Raw genomic sequence first — 23,405 nt, forward strand, 5'->3', positions numbered from 1 at the left:
AGTAGAAATAGAAATTGTATAAAATAATTCCTGAATTAAAAGATGTGCTTGCAAGGGTGAATGAATATATTCGTTACTGAGTATATTTCGGATATTGAAAAGAAATCTGCTTAAATTAATTAACATTGTAATGTAACAATCAAAAGTGGAAAGTTTAAATATGTACCCAATCATAAATTTTAGGTTTATTTATAAATTCCTAGTTCTAATAATTTCACTTTGAATATCTCTCTGTATTTTTGTTTTCTGAAACATGCTTAGATGAATTTTCTTTACAAATTATAGAGATGAGAATGATAAATAATTCTACCATAGTGTACTACAACATGAGATGAATCCTCAAAGTATTTTCAAGAAATATTTATAACAAGCCTGTTACATGTGGGATACAGCGTGAACTTGTAAAACTAATTCTCATAGTGCGTGAAATAAATCAGGAAAAGCGGGACCATGCCTGTCCCGCTCGGTCCTTTAATTTAAGGGGTGACAATCGGGACGTCCTCCCAAAAATAGTATGTCTAGCAACATTGACCTGGCATAGCTACTAAGTTTTAATGAGATAACAACCATTTCTCTATTAAAGACTGTATTGAGCGAATATTAAATGTTTAACAAAAATATTAAGCTAAACTAAGTTTCTTAAAGTATCAAAACAGTAGATACAAAATCTTATTACAAATAATAAAATTTTAAAATAGCAACTGTTAATATTTTATCGTTTATATATAAAAGTAAATTTAGTTACATAATATTATACTTAGCAGAATTATGCATTATAGTTAAATCATCTAACTAATAAACTTTTATTTAGATATATAGGCTAGATACTCTAATGGTGGTCTCTCTAAAGTGGCCTTACTAAAATTTATATGCTAAAAAATAATTTTCAAAAGTGGAACTATTTTATGAGTAAAACATCCATCATATACAAGAATATATGTATTTTAATAACACTTACTGCTTTGAAATAAAAATAAAGAATATTATTTTTTTATGAATACAAGGAAAATTATAACAAAAATAAACAAAACAAATTATTATAAAATTGAGGTTGAGAAAAAAACTTTATTTATAAAACAAACACTAGTTTCTAAAAACAAATTTTGTATAGTTTCAGGAAAATGTCAACATATTTTACCATATAAAGTATATGTATATACATATAGTTTTTATACAACTCTGTGGAATTACTTGTAGACGTAAGAATGATAGTGCAAAATTAAACAATTTTTAAATTTAAGACCGTATTGGCGCACCTTCACACTGTAGGGAGGCTGGGGCGTATTATTTCATGTTGTCATTGTTGTATGCGGGATACCATAGGTATTCTTAATATCAACAAGATATCAACAACAAGATACAGTATCTACAAGATAAAAGGGTAAAGAAATTAAATATTCGAAATCCGTTCTCAATTGCAACATAATTTGACAATTATAATATACATACTAGGAACCTACTTATTATTTCGAGATTTTTTTAATATATAAAGAGAAATAACAAAGTAATGGAAAATTTATATTTAAAAAATATCACTCAACATTGTATTTATTACTGTTATATCGAACTCAAAGAGCATACTCTCAATTAGTTTTAAAACAATGATGTAATTGTTTTAAAAGAAAGTTAGTCTACGTTACAATTGTTTCAAAAACAAATAAAATAATTGTGCCTATTATAAATAATGATGTAGTAATAAAAAATTCTAAGAAAATTCACTTTATTAGGGGCCATCCATAACTTACGTTACACGAATTTTACCTAAACCACTTATCTAGAGTGACATATTTGGTAATTTCACAACTAGCAATTATAAAATTAAAACCTGCTGTTTCCAAATAATGTTTGTTATTGTTGTTGTTGTTGTTTTTTTGTATTTATTTTTTGAAATGTGATTTTCGCGAAATTTCACACCCCACCTCCACTCCTGTCACACAACGGCTCACTTCGTCGACCACCTTCACCGTTCTTATCGTATAACTTAATTTATGGCTGGGTCCATAATTTTATGTTTGACAGAACAAAATGAAAACCCTTTTTATATATAATGTCAATATCCACAATTAAAACAAAATATTTATTATTCAGAAAAGAACTAATAAGAAAAAAGAGTATGCTCTATGATAAAGACACAACACAACCTGTGTGAGATTGAAGAAACATCTTAATGCCTAAACTATATCTACACTATATATAGTTAATATAAAACGAATCTCGGATAAAATGTTAATGTCCATTAATAAAAATGTTATCGAAGACAATTTATTTTACCATTAAGAATATGCTTTTTTTAAATATCGTACATTTTGGACTATCGGTCAATTTATGTACTGACTTGGCAATCTTGTTCAGTCATCACTATAAGAAAAAAATAACTTTACTTTTCTTTACAAAAAGTATAAAAAAAAATTAAAGATAATTGAAAGACGACAAGAAAAATCATTTACATTATATTATAAAAGTAACAAATATTTAAGTAAAGGAACATTGATCAGGTCTATGGAATGGATTATCCACATTTTAGAACATCTGACACTAAATACACCGACTGTGGGTTTGATTCTCACTCGGCAAGACGAGCTATTTTTAGCTCTGGTAGGGAGAAAAAGTCCAGCGTTAAGTTTCGCGACTCAACATTGAATGTCTGGAAAATTTTAAGGAAAGTAAAGAATATGGTGTCTTAACACTAGGTTCCCTCTACCTACTCCTGCGAAAAAAATGTTAACAGACATAAACATCAATTCGGCAAATATCCGCCATTTAAATATAATATTAAAAAAAAGTAAATAATAAACATACTACTTATGATTATTGAGTTACCATGTGTAAGTACATATGTACATACATGAATGAGAACACATACTTATCTATAAAAATAAAGATATTATAGCAATAATGAATGCCGTAATATTCAATTTATTAATGCCAAAATTATTGCTATACTAGCGGACGCGCGCAGCTTCGCCTGCTTATTTGTACCCTTAGAGGTGAATTATAATAAACCATAAAACACGTGATCAATGAAATATTTTTAAGTCTAAATTTAAAATTTTATAAAAATTGGTGCCGATTTAAAAAATAATCTACACAAACTTTCAACCCCTTATTTGCACCTTTAGGAGGAGAATTCCTCCATGAAACATGAGGTCAATTAAATACTTTTAAGAGTCTGAATTTTAAATTTTATAAAAATCGGTGGCGATTTAAAGATTTTTTCATACAAACTTTCAACTCCTTATTTGCACAACAAGACAAGTCCTTTTATATATATAGATTACGTTTTTAAATGATATTATGATATATAGATATTCATTTTTATTTATATGTTTGCTAATTTCTTAATCCGAATTATCTTGCATTAGAGGTTGCATGTCTTCCCGTCTTTTCTCTCTATTGGTGATTCCTTCGAGCACTCCAATTTCTGATAGCCTGTAAAATACTCATTACATTATTTTCAAATAAATAAAAAGTACTATTCATTAGGACACAAATTTAATAAACAAATACACAGTGACACAAATGTAATCAACAATTTTAATTGTTAAATTTATATATGACAACTTTAGTCTAAAACATATAAATTACAAAGTATTTATAACATCTATTTAATACTGGTGCGTCTTTGAGTGTGTATAGTAATAGTGATGTGCCCTTGAGTGCTTTGAGAGAGTGTGCAGTAATAATGATGCGTTCTTGAGCGTTTTGAGTATATGTGCACTGATACTGGTGTGTTTAAGTGAGTGTGTCTATCAGTACTTTTGATGAAGATGGACTTCATATATGTTTTAATGTGGTTTATACTTACACTTCAGGCTCAACGTCGTCTTGGAGGGTAGGCGTGAAGTAGGGGTTGGCGGCCGCCGGCCTGAACTTATAGCCGGTCATCACGAAAAATACAAATGTAGCCATCTCACGAAACATCTCATCTATCCACGAGTATTGGAACGGCACTGTGTTCTGTAAATTGTACAGTACAGTTTGATAATAATTAAAGTATATACATATATATTTTTTATAAATATGAACATATTTAAAATAAATATATAAATTAATAACAAATATACAAAAAAACACAACATGTTTCAAGTGTAAGTTGAGCCAACTGGTTAGTTTTAAAGTATTACATTAGTAATACTTTTAAGTTATTTTACGCTCTTTTAAATAGTAATATATTATGGAAAAGGGGTGTTATCACGAAATATTACCTTACCTATTTCATAGATACGTTGAGGTTATAAACATAAAACGAATATTTATATTGTGTGTGACTGTTTTTGATACTTATGACAATACAATTATTATTTACAACTAAATCTCAGAGTATAGTGCGGCGAATAGTTTTGGAAGGATTCAAAACTAATAAAAATTGTGCTCCTGCTAAACATAAGAAAGCTATCAAATAATATCAAAATATAGAATTAATTATACAAGTTGTTGACAGTAGCAGTGAATCTCAGACATAATCAGAAGATTTCAAGCCAAGATGCCAAGATTTTGCTTCGGAGATAGACAACAACATGTCTGGTGTCGAATATATAGATTTTGAATTGTTAGATGACTAATTACAATTTTATTTCACTAAAACTATTGCTTTGTTATTTTATTTAACCCCAAGTTGTAAAGTAGTTATGTTAAGTACTAAGTTACTATAATAATAATATTTATATACAAATATTATTGCCAATATTACAGCAAATAGCCAGTATCAAAACCAGTTAGAACATAGCAGTTTACGGTTACGGTCCGGTTTGTTATTTCATAATGGTACATGGTATGCAATTGGTACGTACCTCAAGAATAGTGACAATGATCCTAGTGAAATAAATATAGCACAGGATCATTACATAGAAATGCCGGAAAAGCTTTAGCTTTCGCAAGTTGACGGCAGCCTTGCCATCTGTTGTAGATGAATCCTCAAGATGGTGTATTGACCTAAAATATCAAATATTAAATAGTAATTAGTTTCATTGTTGTAGGCAGAGACATTGTAAAGACACTCCATTTCTTACCACCTGTACACCTTTCTTAATAGTACAGGGAAATTAAAATAATTAAAATAGAATTATTCTTCCGAAACATTACGTGTACAGTGAGATACTAGCCAACTGCACCACGATGTCCTGTAACTTCATACAGTTTTTATTTTTATTAATAGCAAAGAAAGCTTGAAAATATGCCTATTTAGCTCCAAGTTATTTTCGAAATCCCTCAATGAAATTTGACTCCTCGACTTCTACATATTATATTTTTTAACCAGCTGAAAATCACGTACAACTTTCGGAATAAATTATTAATAATTGAGGTAAAGTCAAGGCGCAGCGTTAACCGCAAACCAACATTTAATGTTTCAAAGATTGATGGTGTGTGGGGAAACTAAGTATGATAACATTAGGCTCCCTCCGCCTCACCTGCTATATGCGAGATACAGCGTGGAACATATAAAAAAAATTCTCCTCACCAGACAACAGGAAACATGATAGCACCACAGCACAACATATCCACAAATATAAAAAGAATGCGCCACGCGTTGTGTTCCGCCGCGCCCTCCTCGCTCTCAGCTATTATGATCTCCGCTACATTTGCTACTACCTAGAAAAAAAATATTATGAATATTATTTTAGTATCTATCTATATGAATATATATGTGTAATATAAGCTGTGCGTAAAATAGATGCACGGTTCGACGAAGTGTTGAAAGACCATGTTATAGTAAGCTTACTTTTATATGATCAAATATAAATAAGATATAAGAAGTTATAATTATAATCATGTGCCTTTTAGTAATGTGTAAATCAATTTAAATAGTTATTTAAATACAATAATAATAAGACTATAGATTATTATTATTATTATTGTATAGTTGGTTCACACATCGAAATGATTGAATACGATGTAATAATATATCCCATGGCCTTCCTTGATAAATGGACTATTCAACACAAAAATAATTATTCAACCAATTCAACAAAGCAAAACTCTTCAGTTTTATAATATGACAGACAGACAGAGGAGTATGAAATTTGACACAGTTATAGTTTATACAGAGAAGAAACAATATGCTAATATTTTTTTAAATAATATATAAATCAGCTTCACGCTGTATTCTGCACACAGCAGGGTAGACAGAGGGAACCTAGTGCTAAGGCACTCGTTCCTCATTTTCCGCCGAATTCTCCTCTAATAGACTTTAATACATCATCAACAAACTTACCTGTAAAGGTATAACAACCATAAATATTTTCTTATCACGGTCCGCCAGTATGTGCTTTATGAAGTTCCAGCCGGTCCCCACCAGCGCTATTGTTACAAACAACACAGCTCCTTTCAATCTGATGACAAAATTGAGATACAAATATAATTAATATGTCGCTTGTTAAGCAATAAATGAAAATGACTTTTTATTTAAAAATACTAATAGCATATTAAGAATAAACTTATAGAAATTTAAGTTAAGCTCCAGGTCCGAAAATAGTATCTTTTTTTAACTTTAAGTTGTGTCCCACAGGGTTCCGCTCAATTCTGGAGCCGTTGCATGTTGAGTGGCGGAACTCAACGCCACGCTTTTGCCTCATTACCAGACAGAGGAAATCAAAATATTAAATGATTTATGATGTATTTCAGAAAAATATTAAATGATTTATTATTATTTTAGTAGGAATATAATCCACAACTGTCACAGTTATAGTCGCACGCTTGTGCCCCTGCGCCTCTAAGCAGTTTTATTTTAATGTATTTTTTAACAACTATTTAGTACGATCTTTTTTTTTTCTTTAAATTAATTAATTTAAACAAAACCTAATGAGGTTGTCGTGGCGTAGCGGCACAGCGTCTTATTGTAAGCGCGGCGGTTGTTTGATTCCCACTCAGGGGAAGAAAATATTTTTATTTCCGCGAACTGATAACTAGAAAAAGCGCGGAGTTAAGATCCGAATTTAATTATAGCTGAAAGTAGAGTGGGTGCGGCGGAACATGTGTTCCTGGCAAATTCTTTTTATATTCAGTGTTAGTTGGAAACGGAATGTAGCATAGTCTTAAGCTATGTTTCCCCTCCACCTTCCCTGTTATATAAAAACTAAAAAATAATGGTTCTACATATTACTACATACATCATATTTTTAAAATATTACATAATATTTTCATACATACTTAACTTACTTAACTTAACTTAACTTCACGCTTTATCCCTTAGTGGGGTAGTCAGAGAGAACGGAGCGCCAAACGCTACGGTCTCTGCATACCTCTTTTGTCTCGTCCACTGTCATCAACCTTTTCTTACATGCCCTTCGGGGGGTCCTCGTGCTCTTTACTTGACCTTCCTACAGTATCTTTGATACTGTGTTTTCGAAGGTCAACTGAGGTCTCCCCTTACCTCTCTTACCACTCACTTTTCCATCATAAATCTTTTTTGCTATTCTATCATTACTCATTCATTAGACGTGCCCAAACCAGCTGAGCACGTCATTCTCACCGTGATATCCTCGCTAGATAAATATTAAGTATGTAAACATATTAATTTCTACTTTATTGTTGTGTACTTTAATAATATATTTATATACTCACAAATGTGTAATATAGTACAAGATGGCCCAAGCTGTGACATGTTCGCCTCTTGTTTGTATAAAATGGTAATTGATACCATGAAAGGCCAAAGACATGGCCTTTAAATATACCAGTACACACATCAATATGTGAATTCTGTAAACTTTGTGTCTACTTGTTTTCAATATAAACGTCCAGAAGCCAGCACTTAAGAAGAATATTAAAGACATCATACTGTATAAAGCTGGTAATGGCATTTCACCCGCCGATAAGAAATTTCCATCGTTGCTTTCGTAAATTTCAATCTAAAAATGTATATAATTTGTTATTATATATGAATAATAAAATATATGAGGGGGCACGGGTGGGAGTGTAACGCGACAGTTGTGGGTTCGATCCCCACTCGAGGGAATGAATTATTATTCATGAATATTTTCTTCGCTCTGGTACCAAGGCAAAAAAAAACATGGCGTTGAATTCCGTTTATTAACAAAAATCTAATTTAGATTTTTTTTAATAAAATATATTCCTATACTTGATATTTTCATGGAACAATGAAACGACGAAACGATGGAACGATTCCATGGAACGATGAACCAGTACTTACGTGTATAAATATTTGTTGTGCAAAGTAGGTACTAATATTATTGTCATTTTTTTTAATACAATTTAGGTACTTTCTTACCATAACATTGATAGGTGTTGGTTCCTCAGTATTTGCTGGACAATTATGAAAATATAAATTGTAGAGACCCTCTTCCTTGTTTGATGCCACATACATTGCAAACTAAAAATAAATATAAATATCATTTTAAAAGATATTTTGATTTACTTAATACTTATTGTTAATTTAAAATTCTTTCTGTTTATATATTTAAAAATTGCGTGGTATATTCTCAGTCTATTAAAAACATTCTTATTAATGATATCATTACAATAGTTTATATTAGTAGTATCAATGAATAATCATTTCTAAGGCACTTAGTAGAATTTCTCCTTTCTTACATGCACAAGTAAGTACATAAGTAAGTAATACTTAAGTCTAGGCTTAAAGCCTAGACTTAAGTATTACGTACTTAACTATTATTTTCTAAAAGGCTTTTTAGAAAATAATAATTAATAAGATTAAGTTTTAAATAATTTTTAGTTAATTACTTATACTAATAAATTTTAATTTTTAAACTTCAGCCAAGCCAGTAATGTCGCAGTGACACAGAAGTGTGACTGTTAACGCGACAGGTTATGGGTTCGATTTCCACCCGAGGAAATGAAATAATTTATATTTTCATTTCTTCGCTCTGGCGTCGAGGCCAAGCGCAGCTTTAAGGATACCACACAACACGCATTGCCTTCAGAATACAGGGGAAAATGGGTAACGAAGTGTACTTATGGGAAACGGAGTATCTTAACAATAGGTTCCCTCTGCCTACCCTTTATGTGTGGGATACAGTGTGAAGAAAAAAAAATACGATACTTTATATTAATAGCAACAATGAGTGATAATTTCTAAAGTATTTAGTCTCTCCTTCCTTATATGATGTATAATTTAAAAGCATAGTTGATTAACACTATAAGTAAACAGAAAAAGCCTAGCTTAAGAACAAAAAGGCCTAGACTAGAATAGTGAAATTAGATAATCAAATTCAAAATATTCTTTATTCAAATAGGCAATTATTATAAGCACTTTTCGAATCGTCGAATGAACATATGAACAAAAAGCTACCACCGGTTCGGAAGGCAGTTCTGTTGAGAGGAGCCGACAAGAAACTCAACAGTATACATATCCTATATCTTATAAAACAAAGTCGCTTTTCGTGTCTGTCTGTTGTTTCTAACTCTTCTTCTTCTAAACCACCCAACGGATTTTGATGCGGTCTTCACCATTAAGTCGAGTGTTTTTCGTAGAAGGTTTATATATAGTTTATTATTTGTACATTCTTATGTAAATTAACATAAATACGATAAATGTGTATAAAGTCCTACCCGTTGAGACACTTTCGCGCATGCGCTGCTCTAATGGTAAGTACTAGATGAAAAAAATGTACTGGAGTATTGTTCCTCTTAATAAGATCTACAAAAAAGTCCGCGAGAGCATATTCGTATCTTTTAAGAATAACGCGTAGTGATAATTTTTCTGTCTAAAAATAATAATTTCAATATATTTTTTATTGTGAGGGATATTTTTCCATAATAGTATTAATCCTTATCCTTTAAAATACTTTATTAATTTTCTACGTTAAACGAAGATAAAATTTGCTTTTTACAATATTTCGAAATTGCGAATATTTTTACAGAAAAACACATTTAATTGTTGACACATCCCGCCGTTGACACATCAGCTGTATGTTACTTAAGTTTCACTTATCCCTTACTCTCAGTATATAAATAAGTATATTAGTTACGTTGGCCATTTAATGCAGACCAAAACTGTCTTTTACTGTTTTTCATTTTAATAAGTACTTTAGAAGTTGTTATAATATCAAAAAAATCCTTGCTGCGAAACGGCTCGCCACTCGCCCTGCATCCGCCGTGCCCGCTTGCCTTACACGCATCGGTGGTTCAGTGGTAGAATGCTCGCTTGCCACGCGGGCGGCCCGGGTTCGATTCCCGGCCCATGCATTCTATTTAATTTCCCTCACAGGCAGCCACGTCGTGCTTGCTTTTCATCAGGGCCAGAATACCCCTTTCAGCATTAAGCACAAGCTCGAAAAAAAAAAACCCGGCTGCCTCTATAGCAACGAAGATTTAGTTAGATGCGTTTGCACGTATTGGATAATTGGAATTGAATGTATTATTTAAGCGCGATATATTTAGTTTCACATTTTTTGTAGTAGTTATTAGTAGGTAGGTTTTTGTTTATAATTTCTTCTGTTTAAAAATAGTCATTTAACTATCTAAAAATAGTCATTTAAATATATTTTAATAAGTACTTGAAAAGATTAGTAGCACAGATTTAAAATTACGGTACCTACTAAAAAATCTTTGCTGTGTAAAACAATTGGAAAATGCTTAGTGAAACCACGAAAATGCGGGTTGCATTATTCACATTATCTTAAGTACTTTGCAAACATACATTATATAAATAATTCAGTAGTAAAAGCGGGCGAAGCCGCAAGGGGGTCGCTAGTTATAATATAAAACTTACACTTGTATTATAAAAGTCGAAGCCACCGCGTGTCTCTTTGGTGATAGGGAGAACGGCGTACGAGCATTGAGGCCCCAACGACTGTTCTTTATACTTAACTGTAATATAAAATTTAAAATTGATTTATTCTAGAATATCAAATAAAATAGGATATCAAATTCTAGAATATCAAATAAAGTAAGGTCGATTTTAAGCATAAGGTGAAAAATTCATTACGTATAAAATTTTAAGGAAACATCAATGGCAAGCATTGATCAAGCGAGCTAGCGAGAACACATTGATAGGCCTACTTCTTTAAATAACGGTATTAACGGGAATACAAATAAATAACAATTTACGTATGTAGGTATTATTATAATAACATAATAACACACCATTTTCATCTGCGGCACGTCTTCTTCTATTAATAAACATATATTGTGAATGTCTTTTAGTGCGATCGATCGGGATCATTGATCGGTTCTGATATAAATGGAGGGCAGAGACTTCACCTTCGCAAGTTATATTTATTCTGAAAAAACAAATAAATAATTAACGGACTTAATAACTTAACGCAACACGTGAATTCTACGAGTATTATATAATACACACAATTCAATATAATTCAATAAATATACACACGCACTCACAATTCAATATAATTCAATAAATAATTATTTATTTACTTAAATCTAATCTCAACCCATAGAATAACATAAACAATAAAAATATACAAATAAGAAAAATAATTTGAAGTCATGAAGGTGACTGAGATTGACCCGGCGGGGTTACTAGCAAATTAATCATTGCACCACGAGATATATTTTTTTCACAAATTGTAGTTAAAACTTCCTGACGGCGGCGATTATTTCTACGCAAGGACACAGTGTATGTTATAAACATAAGACACTTAGTTCCCATTATGAATCTTTCGTCTCCCACTTTCCACCGAATTCTGGAGGACGTGTGGAGTAGAATTCAACTAGAAGTAGAGTTACCAGAGCGAGCAAATTAAAATATTAATTATTTCATTTTCTCGAGTGGGAATCGAACCCACAAATTGCCGCGAGGGCACGCTTGTACCACTGCGCCACGACTATACTCATTATATAAAGTATTTAAAAATACATATATTATATGTATGTCTTTATTAACAACTCGGTGTAAAAAGTAAAGACAACTAAGTGGAAAGTGAGTTCGCTTTGTACATTTTGCCCAATATAAAATTGTTGTCTTATTAGTCTTTAATAAAACGGAAAATGAAAATAGGAAATTAAAATACCGCAATAGCTAAATAAACCGAAGGAAAAATATTCATATCTTCAGAATCAGTGATTTTACCATTGCAAAAGAATCGATTCACATAGTTACTTAAACGTCATAATTTAAATATCGTAGTAATGCAGTTGGGCTTAGGTCACAACATACATCTAACCTCAGAAATATAATTTAAAGAGAGGGAGAACGTAACGCCAAGACACTCCGTTGTTCACTTTCCACCTGTATTCGAGAACAAATCAAACGATGTCTTTTGTCTGAGTATAGCGAAGAAAGTAATATACTTTAATCACGCTGTATCCCGCACACTGCAGGGTAGGCAGAGGGAAGTATCTTAACACTAGTGTTAAGATACTCCGTTCCCCACTTTCTGCCGAATTCTGGAGGCATTGCGTGCTGAGTGGCAAAACTCAACGCCGCGCTTAGCCTCGACACCAGAGCGAGGAAATAGAAATGTAAACATAAATAAATATTTCACTTCCTCGAGTGGGGATCGAACCCACAACCGCCGCGTTACAGTCACACCCTTGTGCCGCTGGCACAAGTAAATATAATAGAAATAGACAATTAATATAATTTAAATATATATTTCCGAGTGGGATCACGTTTACTGTCAGACATTGTTCTATCGTGCAACACATAAAGTTCTGTTAACTTATAAACTTTTCGCAATACATTATTAGTAATTTTCGCTACCGCAAGTAAAAACTTATTATTAAACCAATATCATCCTTATATCTCAGATGTTATCGCTTTGCGCTCTTAAAGTGAAAAGAAATCATTGCTTTGTCTATTTATAAAATAGACATAGCAATGTTTCCTTTATGTAAATAAATTACAAACAAAATAAGTTCGCTTTTCAGCTTTGCAAGAATAATATAATAATACAAGTATTGTTGCAATTAATGTAATAACTTCTTTAAATACTTGTAACCTTACATGTGAGTGAAGTAAATAAAAAATAAATCAGCTTCACGTTGTTTCCCGCACACAGCAGGGTAGGCAGAGGGAACCAAGAGTTAAGAAAAGACCCACTTTCCTCCGAATTTTTCGAGGCGTTGCATATTGAGTAGCGGAACTCAACACCAGGCTTTTCCCTTGGTGCCAGAGCGAAGAAATGAAAATATTATTAAATTATAATTAATTCCATTGAATGGAGATTGAATCCACAATCGTCGCGTTACAGCCACAGCCTTGTGCCTCTGAGCCACGGCTGGTGTCTCAATTTCAAAAACTTTACCTTATATTACTATTTATATAAAACTATTTATTACTGCAGAGTTATTTAGAGTTAGAGTTAGACTGAATCCACATTTTATTTTAAAGTAAAACTTAAGCATATAATGTCAAAATTATTGTATTGGTAAAATAATTACCTTTATTAAAAAAAATATGCTATTTTGCTATGTTGAAACTAATCTTTGTTAGAGACTTTCTACTCTTAAACTGAACTTACAAACACATACAAATAAGTGTAATTACAATTACATGCAGTTTATCATTTGTTATCCAGTAAACATCACAGGAAAAAATCACATCAGCAAAAACATATATAATAAATAAATAATAAATTTATCTATTAAATAACCTTCGAAAAGGAAACAAGTTTGGATCAAATCAATATTAGATGATTTAGATTTGTCTGTTTTTAAAACTGTTATGGATGGATTAAAAACACTTGTATAGAAACTCTCTGATAAATTTAATTGAAATTTTTAAATTGGATGATCTCTAATCAAAATTCCTTCAATGAAAATGTTTTCAGTAACATACAATATAATAGATATACAGAAAGAAGGCATTTTTGCTCTTATTCACTTAAAAATATAAATAAACTAGCGGGCCGCCCGCGGCTTCGCCTGCGTGAACTACGTTATTATTAATGTCTGTCTCCATGACTACCTACGTCCTATAAGTGACGTCCATGCAAAATTTAAGACTCTTAGCATTTGTAGTAACGAAGTTTCATACAAACTTTCAACCACAAAAACAACACCTTAGAAGTCGAATATTGCAAATTCCCGACTTAGCGAGCACCTATGTCCTATAAACAACTCCTATGCAAAATTTCAAATTCCTAGCACATGTAGTTTCTGAGATTTCGTGATGAGTGACCTTTCGATTTTATATATATAGATTTAAAAATTGTATTATTTATTATTAACTATTTGTATTTTTATAAGTACAGTTTTACATGTTAGGTATCATTTTCCTTGTCTAGATAAAAAAGTAAATTTTGTTATGTATTATCATTATGTCAATTATAAAGTTTTGTTATGTATTATCACAAAATTACTGCTACCTACCTATAAGATTTGTTGTAATTTACAAACTCCAAATAAGCCAGCTTTATAATTATAATTACCTGAGATTTTCAAAGTCCATTTTCAAGAAAACTATAGCAGGATGATGTGGTGACAGCAGAGAACTGCTTTTTTCAACTCCCTTTAAAATGCATGTATCAGAGTGCACTTCTAGATAAGGATTGATTGCATCATTTACAGTTCGATCCAATGTGAAACCATACTGCAATGATAATATTTTTATATATGTAATTTACTTTTACAAAATTTACTTATTAGCTTGTGCTGTAATCTCCCATATAGCAGGGTAGGCAGGGGACAGCTAGTGCTTAGACACTCTTTTTACCATATTTTTGAGGCATTGCTAAGTCTGGGTCTCAGCGTTGCACTTTGTCCTCTTACATGCGCATAGACATAAAATCATTCCACAGAATAAGAATCAAACCTACAGCCACTGTGTTTACATTAAATTAAATTGTAATAAAAAAAAAATATGTTATACACCACTACATACACTAATTATAGATAGCAATGATATGTTACATTACTATATCTTTATTTATATATTTAATCAGAATAGGTATATGATACTTGTGGATAGGATTGCCTGAAAACTGAGTGTTAAGATTAGAATGGAGTGTCATAACATTAAGCCCTCACTGCCTAGCCTGCTATGTGCAGGAAACCATATGAAAAAACTAAATGAAATAATGTTTACATATTAACCTCTCCATTAATCGGACCAGAAGGAAGCATAAAATTGATCATATGCACATCTAAAATACCTCCTTGAAAGAATCCAAAGGTAGTGAGATCAACATAGTGTCTATCATCATCCTAAAAGAATACATGACAATAGAAATTTAAAAAAATAATTAGTAATCATGTACTTATTTAGCAACTTTATAGTAGAATTCAAAATGATAAGCATTTAAGTACAACAGTAATATTGAAATATACGTGTAAGTATTTTTAAAAAAATACTTTATTGTAATTTAATTGCTTTGGTTAAGATCTTTAAGGTTGCCAATAAAGCATTTTTAACGAGAAATAAATTTAATGTTTAAAAATGCTTAATTAGCATTATATATATAGCGTAATATAACTTCTTTTGATTATAACGTATATTGATTATACTGGTTATGAATTATTCTGTATAATAATAAATAATAACTCCCATATTTACCGTAAGGGGTAGCTTGTGTATCCTGGGAGTAACAGACGGTGCAACAAATAGCACTATAGAAATAGCCTTTGCTATAGCAGAAATCATTTTTCATGACTACACGATATCAATATTAGATCAATTATATGTGTTATTTTTCTATACCAAATATATCAAATCTAAACCACTTAGAATATATATAAAAATAATATAAAACTTGGTAACAATGTCAGTAATCAGTCAATTTCCCACCACAGAACACATATCCAAACCAAACCACAGATAAACTATGCGAACTAGTTCGCTGATTGGCCGCTCCATAGTCCGCAGGCTCTACAATCTTAGTACAACGAAACTGGAAACTTTTAATTATTAAATTCAAAAGTATATAGAGTATGGAGAGTTTAGAGCATTATAAGTATTTTTTTAATTCGTAGTATTATATTTGCATAAGTTCGCCAATTGAGGTCACTTTGGAATTGAATATTTCAATTAACGTCAATGTACGTAGACATCGTTACACATTTATTAACTTAACATATTTATAATTTAATTTTTTTATTAACTTTACATATTTACAATACTTAAAATAAAATTATATTTACCATAAATAATCTATTGTTATGTCTATTCTCTATTGTAGCTCATAAAAATTTTACATATTTTTCGCCATCCGTTCTTCATTATATGTGTTAGATTTCTCTGATTGACTCTGTGGTACTTTATAGAGTATAGTTAAACTTGTCCGTTGATGTTATTGTTTACAACTTTGGTATTCAATTACAGTATTTCAAATTTTTGTATTACAAAATACACTTCTGATGGTACCAAACACGTCCATGATACAGAACACATTATATATATAATATTGAGTAGGTGAATTTTTTAATCAATTTATACACTTATTTATACCAATATATATGGGTCATACTCATATGAGTGTTATATTACAATAGCTATAACAAATAAAAGAAAGTAGAACGATTTTTCATTCTAAATTTAACTATGCCTACCCCCTTATGATATGTGGATAGTCTACACATCAAATTTAAAAAAAAATGTAAAAAAAAATTCAAATTCCACCATTTGTCCCCTTCTGTGGAATGTTCAGATTCGTAGTTCGTAGTTTCAAAAATTTGTAATTTAAGTTATTACGCCCGTGTCATCGAAATCACACATATTTTCAGCGTAGAATATACTTGAGTTGATTTTTTAATGATAATTTCCAAACTGTGCTTCAGCCTTCTTTCCTATAAAAAGTTACCTTAAATGTAATATCTTTTAATTTGGTAATATTAGACAGCTATAATTTGCTTACACCCATTACGCAAGACGGATGTGTATTTCAATAAAAATTATATTCCAATAAAAAGAATCGTGTATTTTATTCATTTTGTAAAAGATCAATGCATCTTTCCTATTTTTAGTGTATTTTAGTAAGTATGTATGTGCTACTTATATTTGTAATTATATAGGCACAATGGATTTAAAGGAGTATTTTTGAAATCTCACTTGCCATTTCTCTATCCTTGAAAACTAAAGACCATTGCTGATTTTCGATTGGAAAATCTTTTCTGTTGACATATTTTCTGTTACCTTAAATAACGAAATCTTAGCTTAGCTAGCTTTTTTACATTGTTCAAGCCACATTGCCCTATTCAAATAGATCTGTGGTGTGGTGGTGTGGTGAAAACGAAGACGTGATACAAGTAGAGCTAAACAAGATGCTATTATTAACTAATAATGTGCCATTATATCTATAAAACAAAACATTGATAGACATTGATCATCATCACCAGCAGATGATTTACATATTAGCTTCACCGGCTGCGAGGCGGGAGCTAATAACTGCGACACAGTTAATATTTCTGCAGTTATTACCGATTAAAGTTGCTATTGTTATGTATAAAATATGAATTTAATAAATATTATTATTATTATTATGTTTCTCTTTTAAGATTTACGGGTTCAAAAGAACCCGGTCCTTTGGAAGGCTTGCGTGGGGACACAGGTCCAACACGTAGAGGTCCTTAAGAGAATATACAAATGTTTTACTGTGACGCATCAGCCGGGATCCATCGCTGGGCAACCACAGGTAATTGCCCAGAGATGGTCGCCGGTTAATGCGTAGGAACTATGGAAAATATGGAAATCTAAATTAGGACTATGGAATAGAATAGTTGGTGGACGGTGACTCGCCTCCCACTAGATGGGCCCCCACAAACCAGCGTAATGCTTCGGGGGGATAGATTACAATTCCTCTCTGGAGGACTCAGGTCCATGGGGGCATGGGGAGATTATTCTCTGAAAATTACTGTTGTAAATATGGATCAAAAGTTCAACCAATCCATTTTGGTGAATTAAAAATACATCTTTATTTACACACTTGGGTCTTTCTTTACTACTCCTTGATTATCAGTCGCTACAACTTAAGACAACATCTATCTGTTCTATTTCTACAAATTTGAGACATGATCCCTTACTTAAAGATTTGATTAAGATACAAAGGGTTTTTTGAAAATGACGAAGAAAACTTAATTTTATCAATTTTTTTTTATATAATTGTTGGCCATTCATTAATGAATAGATATTGTTTATTTTGATTAGGACTCTTTCTTATTGTTTTAAGAGGCTAGTATTTGTTACAGTATCATTATCGTTACGTTAACATTATTTATAAATTTATTCATTGTTTAAACAAAGATTTTAAGTTTAGTTCCGTTGAGTTATGCAGAAAATAACTGAAACTATTATAAACAAACAAATAATGATAAGAAAACATGGATTAATATACTTGCTACTCAGTAATTGTAAGAAATGATATTTTTTTTCTATTTATTACCTTACATTTTTAAGACTGAAGGAATCTGCTGTATGAATCTGACATTTACTAGATTTTTTAAATTTTTTCGTGACAATATTGGTGTCATATTGTAATGAAGGTCGTTATTAATCAATACGATTATTATTAGAAGTATAAAACCAATCAAATACATGTAGCACTAAGACTTTATACTTTTCTGTAGAACTGTGTCCGTTCTGTGGTCATCAAAAAAATTATGCATCGAATATCTTTCTCGAAAACGAATAATGATCTGGTCTCATATTTTTCCTGTACTATGTTAATCTATAAGAATTAAATGAGAGTGATTTTGAACAAATATTTCACTTTTTTTTTCATACACATTTAGGTCGCGATTTGTGTATGACCCAAATATACATATTTTTGAGTTTAGCAACAATGAAATAAAGTTATAGCTCCTTATTTACAAGCTACTGCTACTGCCAAGTGTAGTATGGTTCGTGTTAAAGTATTGGTATTATAATGCAATAATAGCCTAACGTCTGTGCCAGATATTGATTTTTTATAATGACGGATAGTAAGCCATAGATGTGTTATGTGGCCATAGATATTTTCATACTTAACTTTTTTAGTACATCATTTGGGGCAAACAGAAAGCCTTGCAGAAAAGTTTTGCCATTGGAACTTATAAATACTAATAAAAGATTATAATGTATTAAATTAGTAACTCAACTTTTATTTTATGTGTATTTAAAGTGTAATTTGTACTTTTAAACGAAAGTGCAGAGAAAATTAAAGTCTAATAGATTTTTTAGTTAATTCCCTATACATGATATTTTTGATGAACTCAAAATATTATTATTAAAAAACTTGTTTCAAAATGTTGAAATTAATTATGAAATGTCTTCGATCACCAAGATTATACAGAGTTTACGGCCAAGGTCCAGGAGAAGTAAGTAAATTATTTACTTTCTTAGTAAAAATTACACTTTTTTCATTTATTGTATTAAATTTTATAGAGAATGGTAATCACACACGTCATCGTATTGCTAATGTGGAGCATATCTATGCATAACGCGTATTTGCATCGAATTATAAATAGAAAACCCTAGAAGGCTGTATTGATTTTTACCCTTAATATCCTAACCCCCTCCCCATACCAGTCACTGCTTTTACTTTTGCAATTTGCAATATACAAAAAATCATATGCAGTTGTTTAAAATAGGTATTTAATACTAATAAAAATACTCTAATAATTAATAAGAAAAATAATCAAGTGAAAATTACAATTATGTGGAAATAAATATGAATGATTTAAATTATTAACAATGTTTGCAGGGACTATATGAGCCTCATGGACCTGAAAAAATTGCAAACCAGATCATTTCTACTGTAAGATGATTTTTAACATTTAACTGAATTATAAATGAGCAAATATGTAATATGTATAATCTAATATATTCTTAAATTTAATAATAAATTTCAGGCTCAAACAATAATCAATGTGGGTTTCTACACATCACCATTTATTTGCATGTACATTTACAAAAGGGGATTTCTGTCTTTGGATGAAATAAAATTCTTTACCTATTCTTTTAGTGGAGTTAGCTTATTCTTGGCATGTGCTTATTTATTAAGAGCTTATGGAAGGGCATCAAATCCAATATACCTCCAATTCATTGATACTTTAAATAGACCCACCACAGATCAAAGAAGTTATATAGAAAGTATTAGAAAGTATGACTTTGAATTTTATGCTTGGCCATCTTCTTTTACAATGGAGCAGGTGCCTAGGTGAGTAAAAGGCTAAACAAATGATAAGATATATTTATAATAAACAGTGTACTTTACAAAATTTATTGTTTCAGTTCAACATGGCTAGAAAACAAACCCTTTAGCAAATGTGCAAATCCAGATTTACCACATTACCAAAAGGTGACAGTGCAGCTACTGGCATATATTGCAATCCACACATTTGCCCTTCGTCTTATCTATCCAGGAACTCTTAGTGTCATCCAGAACATGTTATGTAAATTTTTTACTTATCTATCTATTCTCTATCTTGAATAAATTTACTAATTTATTTTAAAAAAAGTAATTGTATTTTGTGTTGTTTCATTATTTCTTTTTTCAGGGCTACCATTGTGCGAAGGAAGGACTAGTCTTATTGAACGATACAATGGCAAAAGGGCAAAGATAGTTGCTACCGATGGCAATTCTATTGACACGATGTTTATTGACAACCGATTGGATTCTTCAAAAGGCAAAATTCTTGTTGTTTGCTGTGAAGGAAATTCTGGTTTCTATGAAGTTGGCATTATGACTAATCCTATTAAGACTGGCTTCTCTGCCTTAGGATGGAATCACCCTGGATTTGCTGGTAGCACTGTAAGCACCTTTTTTTTTACCATAAAATTACATATAATGAATACTGTTGTGGCATAATGGCACAGCAGCTGATTATACACTTGCCGTTGTGAGATTGATTCCCTTTTCAGGAAATGAGTTGTAATTTTCTGCTATTTGTAAAAATACAAACTGGGGTACAGAGTTCTGCCTCTTAACACAAAATGTCTCGTAAATTGGGCACAAAGTATGGTATAGGTATAAAGTAGGCGTTTATATGTGGGATACAGTATGAAGTGTGAAGCTAAAATGTATTATAAAAAAATATAATTATATCATGATTATCATATTTTTTTAGGGAACTCCATTTCCGCGTCAAGAACAAAATGCTATAGATGCAGTTATGCAGTATGCTATTAATGAGCTAGAGTTCGACATTGAGAATATTATATTGTTTGGTTGGAGTATTGGTGGCTATACAGCAACTTGGGCTGCTGTCAATTATCCTGATGTCAAGGGATTGGTAAGTGGTCTATAAAACTATTAAACACAGAAATGTATTCTTTATACAAATAAAAAATTAAATGTATGGTTTCTTATTCCCTTATTTTATAGATATTAGATGCTTCTTTTGATGACTTATTGCCATTAGCCGAAAATCAAATGCCTAAGACATGGAAGTTGTTAGTAAAAGAAGTTGTACGTTCTTATGTTGATTTAAACATAGGGGAGTTGTTGACAAAATACTCTGGAGTAGTTCAATTAATACGACGTACTGAAGATGAAGTCATCTGTATTAGGTAACTGAATTTAAAATAAATGGTTTTTAATACATATAAAGATACATCATGAATATTAATTTTTAAAAGATTTATATAAATAATAAATAAATATATAAAATACCATATAATTCATGGTCACCAGTCAATGAGAAGAACATTTTTTAATAGTTGTTCTTCTTTTTCTTCTCATTCTTATTGACAATTCTTCTTCTTCGACCATTCTTGTTCTTCTCATTCTTATTGACAATTCTTCTTCTTCGACCATTCTTGTTCTTCTCATTCTTATTGACGTTTGTGGGAGGATGTACTAAATGTGTACTGGTTTTTTTTCTGTGATATTGATTACGCACCAAATTTCATACAAAATGGGAGAGTGGGTGTTTGGAGTGTGTTGATTTATAATTTTAAATTATCTGTCCTCCAAGGGATCGTAGATCTCGATTTGTGATATATAGAGAGATTTTGAGGATCTTAGAATATTATTTTAATGCCTAATTTATTATGAATAATTTCAGACCAGGCCAGCTTGCTACAAACCGTGGTAACTATTTACTTATCAAGTTATTGGAGGATCGTCACCCTGAGCTTTTTGAAATGGACACGGAGAAGCCAGTGATGGAAACATTAGAAACTTGTATTGCATTATCAGATCAACAACGTATTGTATTGTCACGGAATGAGTTGCCTGCAATTAAACGCGCCATTTTGCCATTGGTAAGCTAAAAATGTAGTTTATTTTTTAAAATAACATAATTAAATAATAAGACTGACTGTAAGTAATGGTTGTGTGTTAGATTTTCACTCCAGGGATTGAATTAATTTTATTTCATCACTTTGGTAACGAGACAAAACGCGGCGTTGAATTCCGTCACCCAATAAGCAATGTCTCAATAATTAGGTGGTGAATAGAAGGTCTACCTTGCTATATGCGGGAAGTTATAAAAAACTTATATTAAACAATAAACTTTTAATTCTTTATACAGATTTCCAGGTACATGCGTGACTTCCGTTCAACACATTGCATGCCCTTGCCGGATGATCATTATTTAGCAATAATGAACACTATAATGACCAATTGATGGGTGGCTTTATTACATTAATATGGTAACACTTTGTTACCACTTTAATGACATGAATAGAAAAGTTTTTAAAAATGTACTATATCATTATAATACCGTGTCGATAACATTAAAGAAAGAGAAGTGCAACAGTAGTTTGAGACAAACATGGGGCTCAGTTTATGACACACTAATATTATTATAATAAAACTGAGATAAAAGAGAATGTGAGTTGGAACTCTTTATTACTACTTCAAAAGTGGAGAAATTGTTAAGAACATTTATTTTAAAACTAAATAGAAAATTCACTCTAAAATATAATTATTACCATTTGTTCTTTTTTTGTTTGTTAGAAACTATATAGAGAGCATATGAATATTATCAAATCATATAATATAAAGTAACTTAAAATATTCACTAATGTTACTCTAGAATTAAAATGGATGTGTAGTATTGAAAAATATGACATCAAATATTTAACAAATTGCAGCTTACTAATGAACCGCACATAAAGCAATCCTTCAATCAAATCTATATTTGTAAAATTTAATAAAAAAATTTTCTGTAATTTTGAAAAATGTTATTGGACTATAACTAAATTAATTATGTAAAAACAAAAAAATATTGGATCTATATTATTTTGAAAAAAAAATGGATATTGATGTATTGGCTTCTATATGATTCTCATATTAAAACCCCATGTGTATTTACCTAATATTATTATACTAGCTAACTAGGTTAAGGAATTGGGATATTATAGTAAAGTGCAGCTAGACACAAGAATGACTTTTACTGATATGAAATTTATAAAAATTAACTATTTTACTCATATTATTCAATGTATTTTTGTCTGGTATTGGAATATGTAGATTTAGGTCTTATTGGTGTTAATAAATAAATTATATAAATTATTTTATCTTCTTATTCTTACAATACCTTTGTACAAAAGAAAAAAAATCTTCACTAAGTTGTAACTGTTAAAATATAGCTAGAATTTAAAGGTTTGT

General features: G+C 30.8%; 2 protein-coding genes across 3 annotated transcripts; one reads left to right on the top strand and one right to left on the bottom strand.

Moving 5' to 3' along the window:
* Positions 1–1,042: 1,042 nt before the first annotated feature.
* Positions 1,043–15,655, bottom strand: LOC146527158 (protein GPR107). Its single transcript, XM_085205915.1, has 12 exons — positions 15,431–15,655; positions 14,971–15,081; positions 14,307–14,467; positions 11,059–11,195; positions 10,685–10,782; positions 8,225–8,326; positions 7,561–7,844; positions 6,212–6,329; positions 5,459–5,589; positions 4,791–4,932; positions 3,806–3,957; positions 1,043–3,429 (listed from the first exon to the last, which is right to left on the bottom strand). The coding sequence occupies exons 1-12, from the start codon at positions 15,515–15,517 to the stop codon at positions 3,339–3,341; spliced, it is 1,614 nt and encodes a 537-aa protein (XP_085062041.1). The 5' UTR covers positions 15,518–15,655; the 3' UTR covers positions 1,043–3,338.
* A 2,649-nt stretch (positions 15,656–18,304) lies between these two features.
* LOC146527159 (phosphatidylserine lipase ABHD16A) lies at positions 18,305–23,309 on the top strand. Of its 2 annotated transcripts, none has more exons than XM_085205947.1 (9): positions 18,305–19,164; positions 19,551–19,604; positions 19,699–20,006; positions 20,081–20,241; positions 20,347–20,600; positions 20,917–21,081; positions 21,174–21,358; positions 21,856–22,054; positions 22,324–23,309. In XM_085205947.1, the coding sequence occupies exons 1-9, from the start codon at positions 19,093–19,095 to the stop codon at positions 22,417–22,419; spliced, it is 1,494 nt and encodes a 497-aa protein (XP_085062073.1). In that variant the 5' UTR covers positions 18,305–19,092; the 3' UTR covers positions 22,420–23,309. The 2 variants fall into 2 exon arrangements, with proteins under 2 accessions (XP_085062073.1, XP_085062074.1); XM_085205948.1 differs by lacking the exon at positions 18,305–19,164 and adding an exon at positions 19,419–19,437.
* Positions 23,310–23,405: the final 96 nt, after the last annotated feature.

Source organism: Heliconius melpomene, chromosome 21 (assembly GCF_056956725.1).
Source record: "Heliconius melpomene rosina isolate 202511_hmr_F chromosome 21, ASM5695672v1, whole genome shotgun sequence".
Classification (NCBI taxonomy): domain Eukaryota; kingdom Metazoa; phylum Arthropoda; class Insecta; order Lepidoptera; family Nymphalidae; genus Heliconius; species Heliconius melpomene.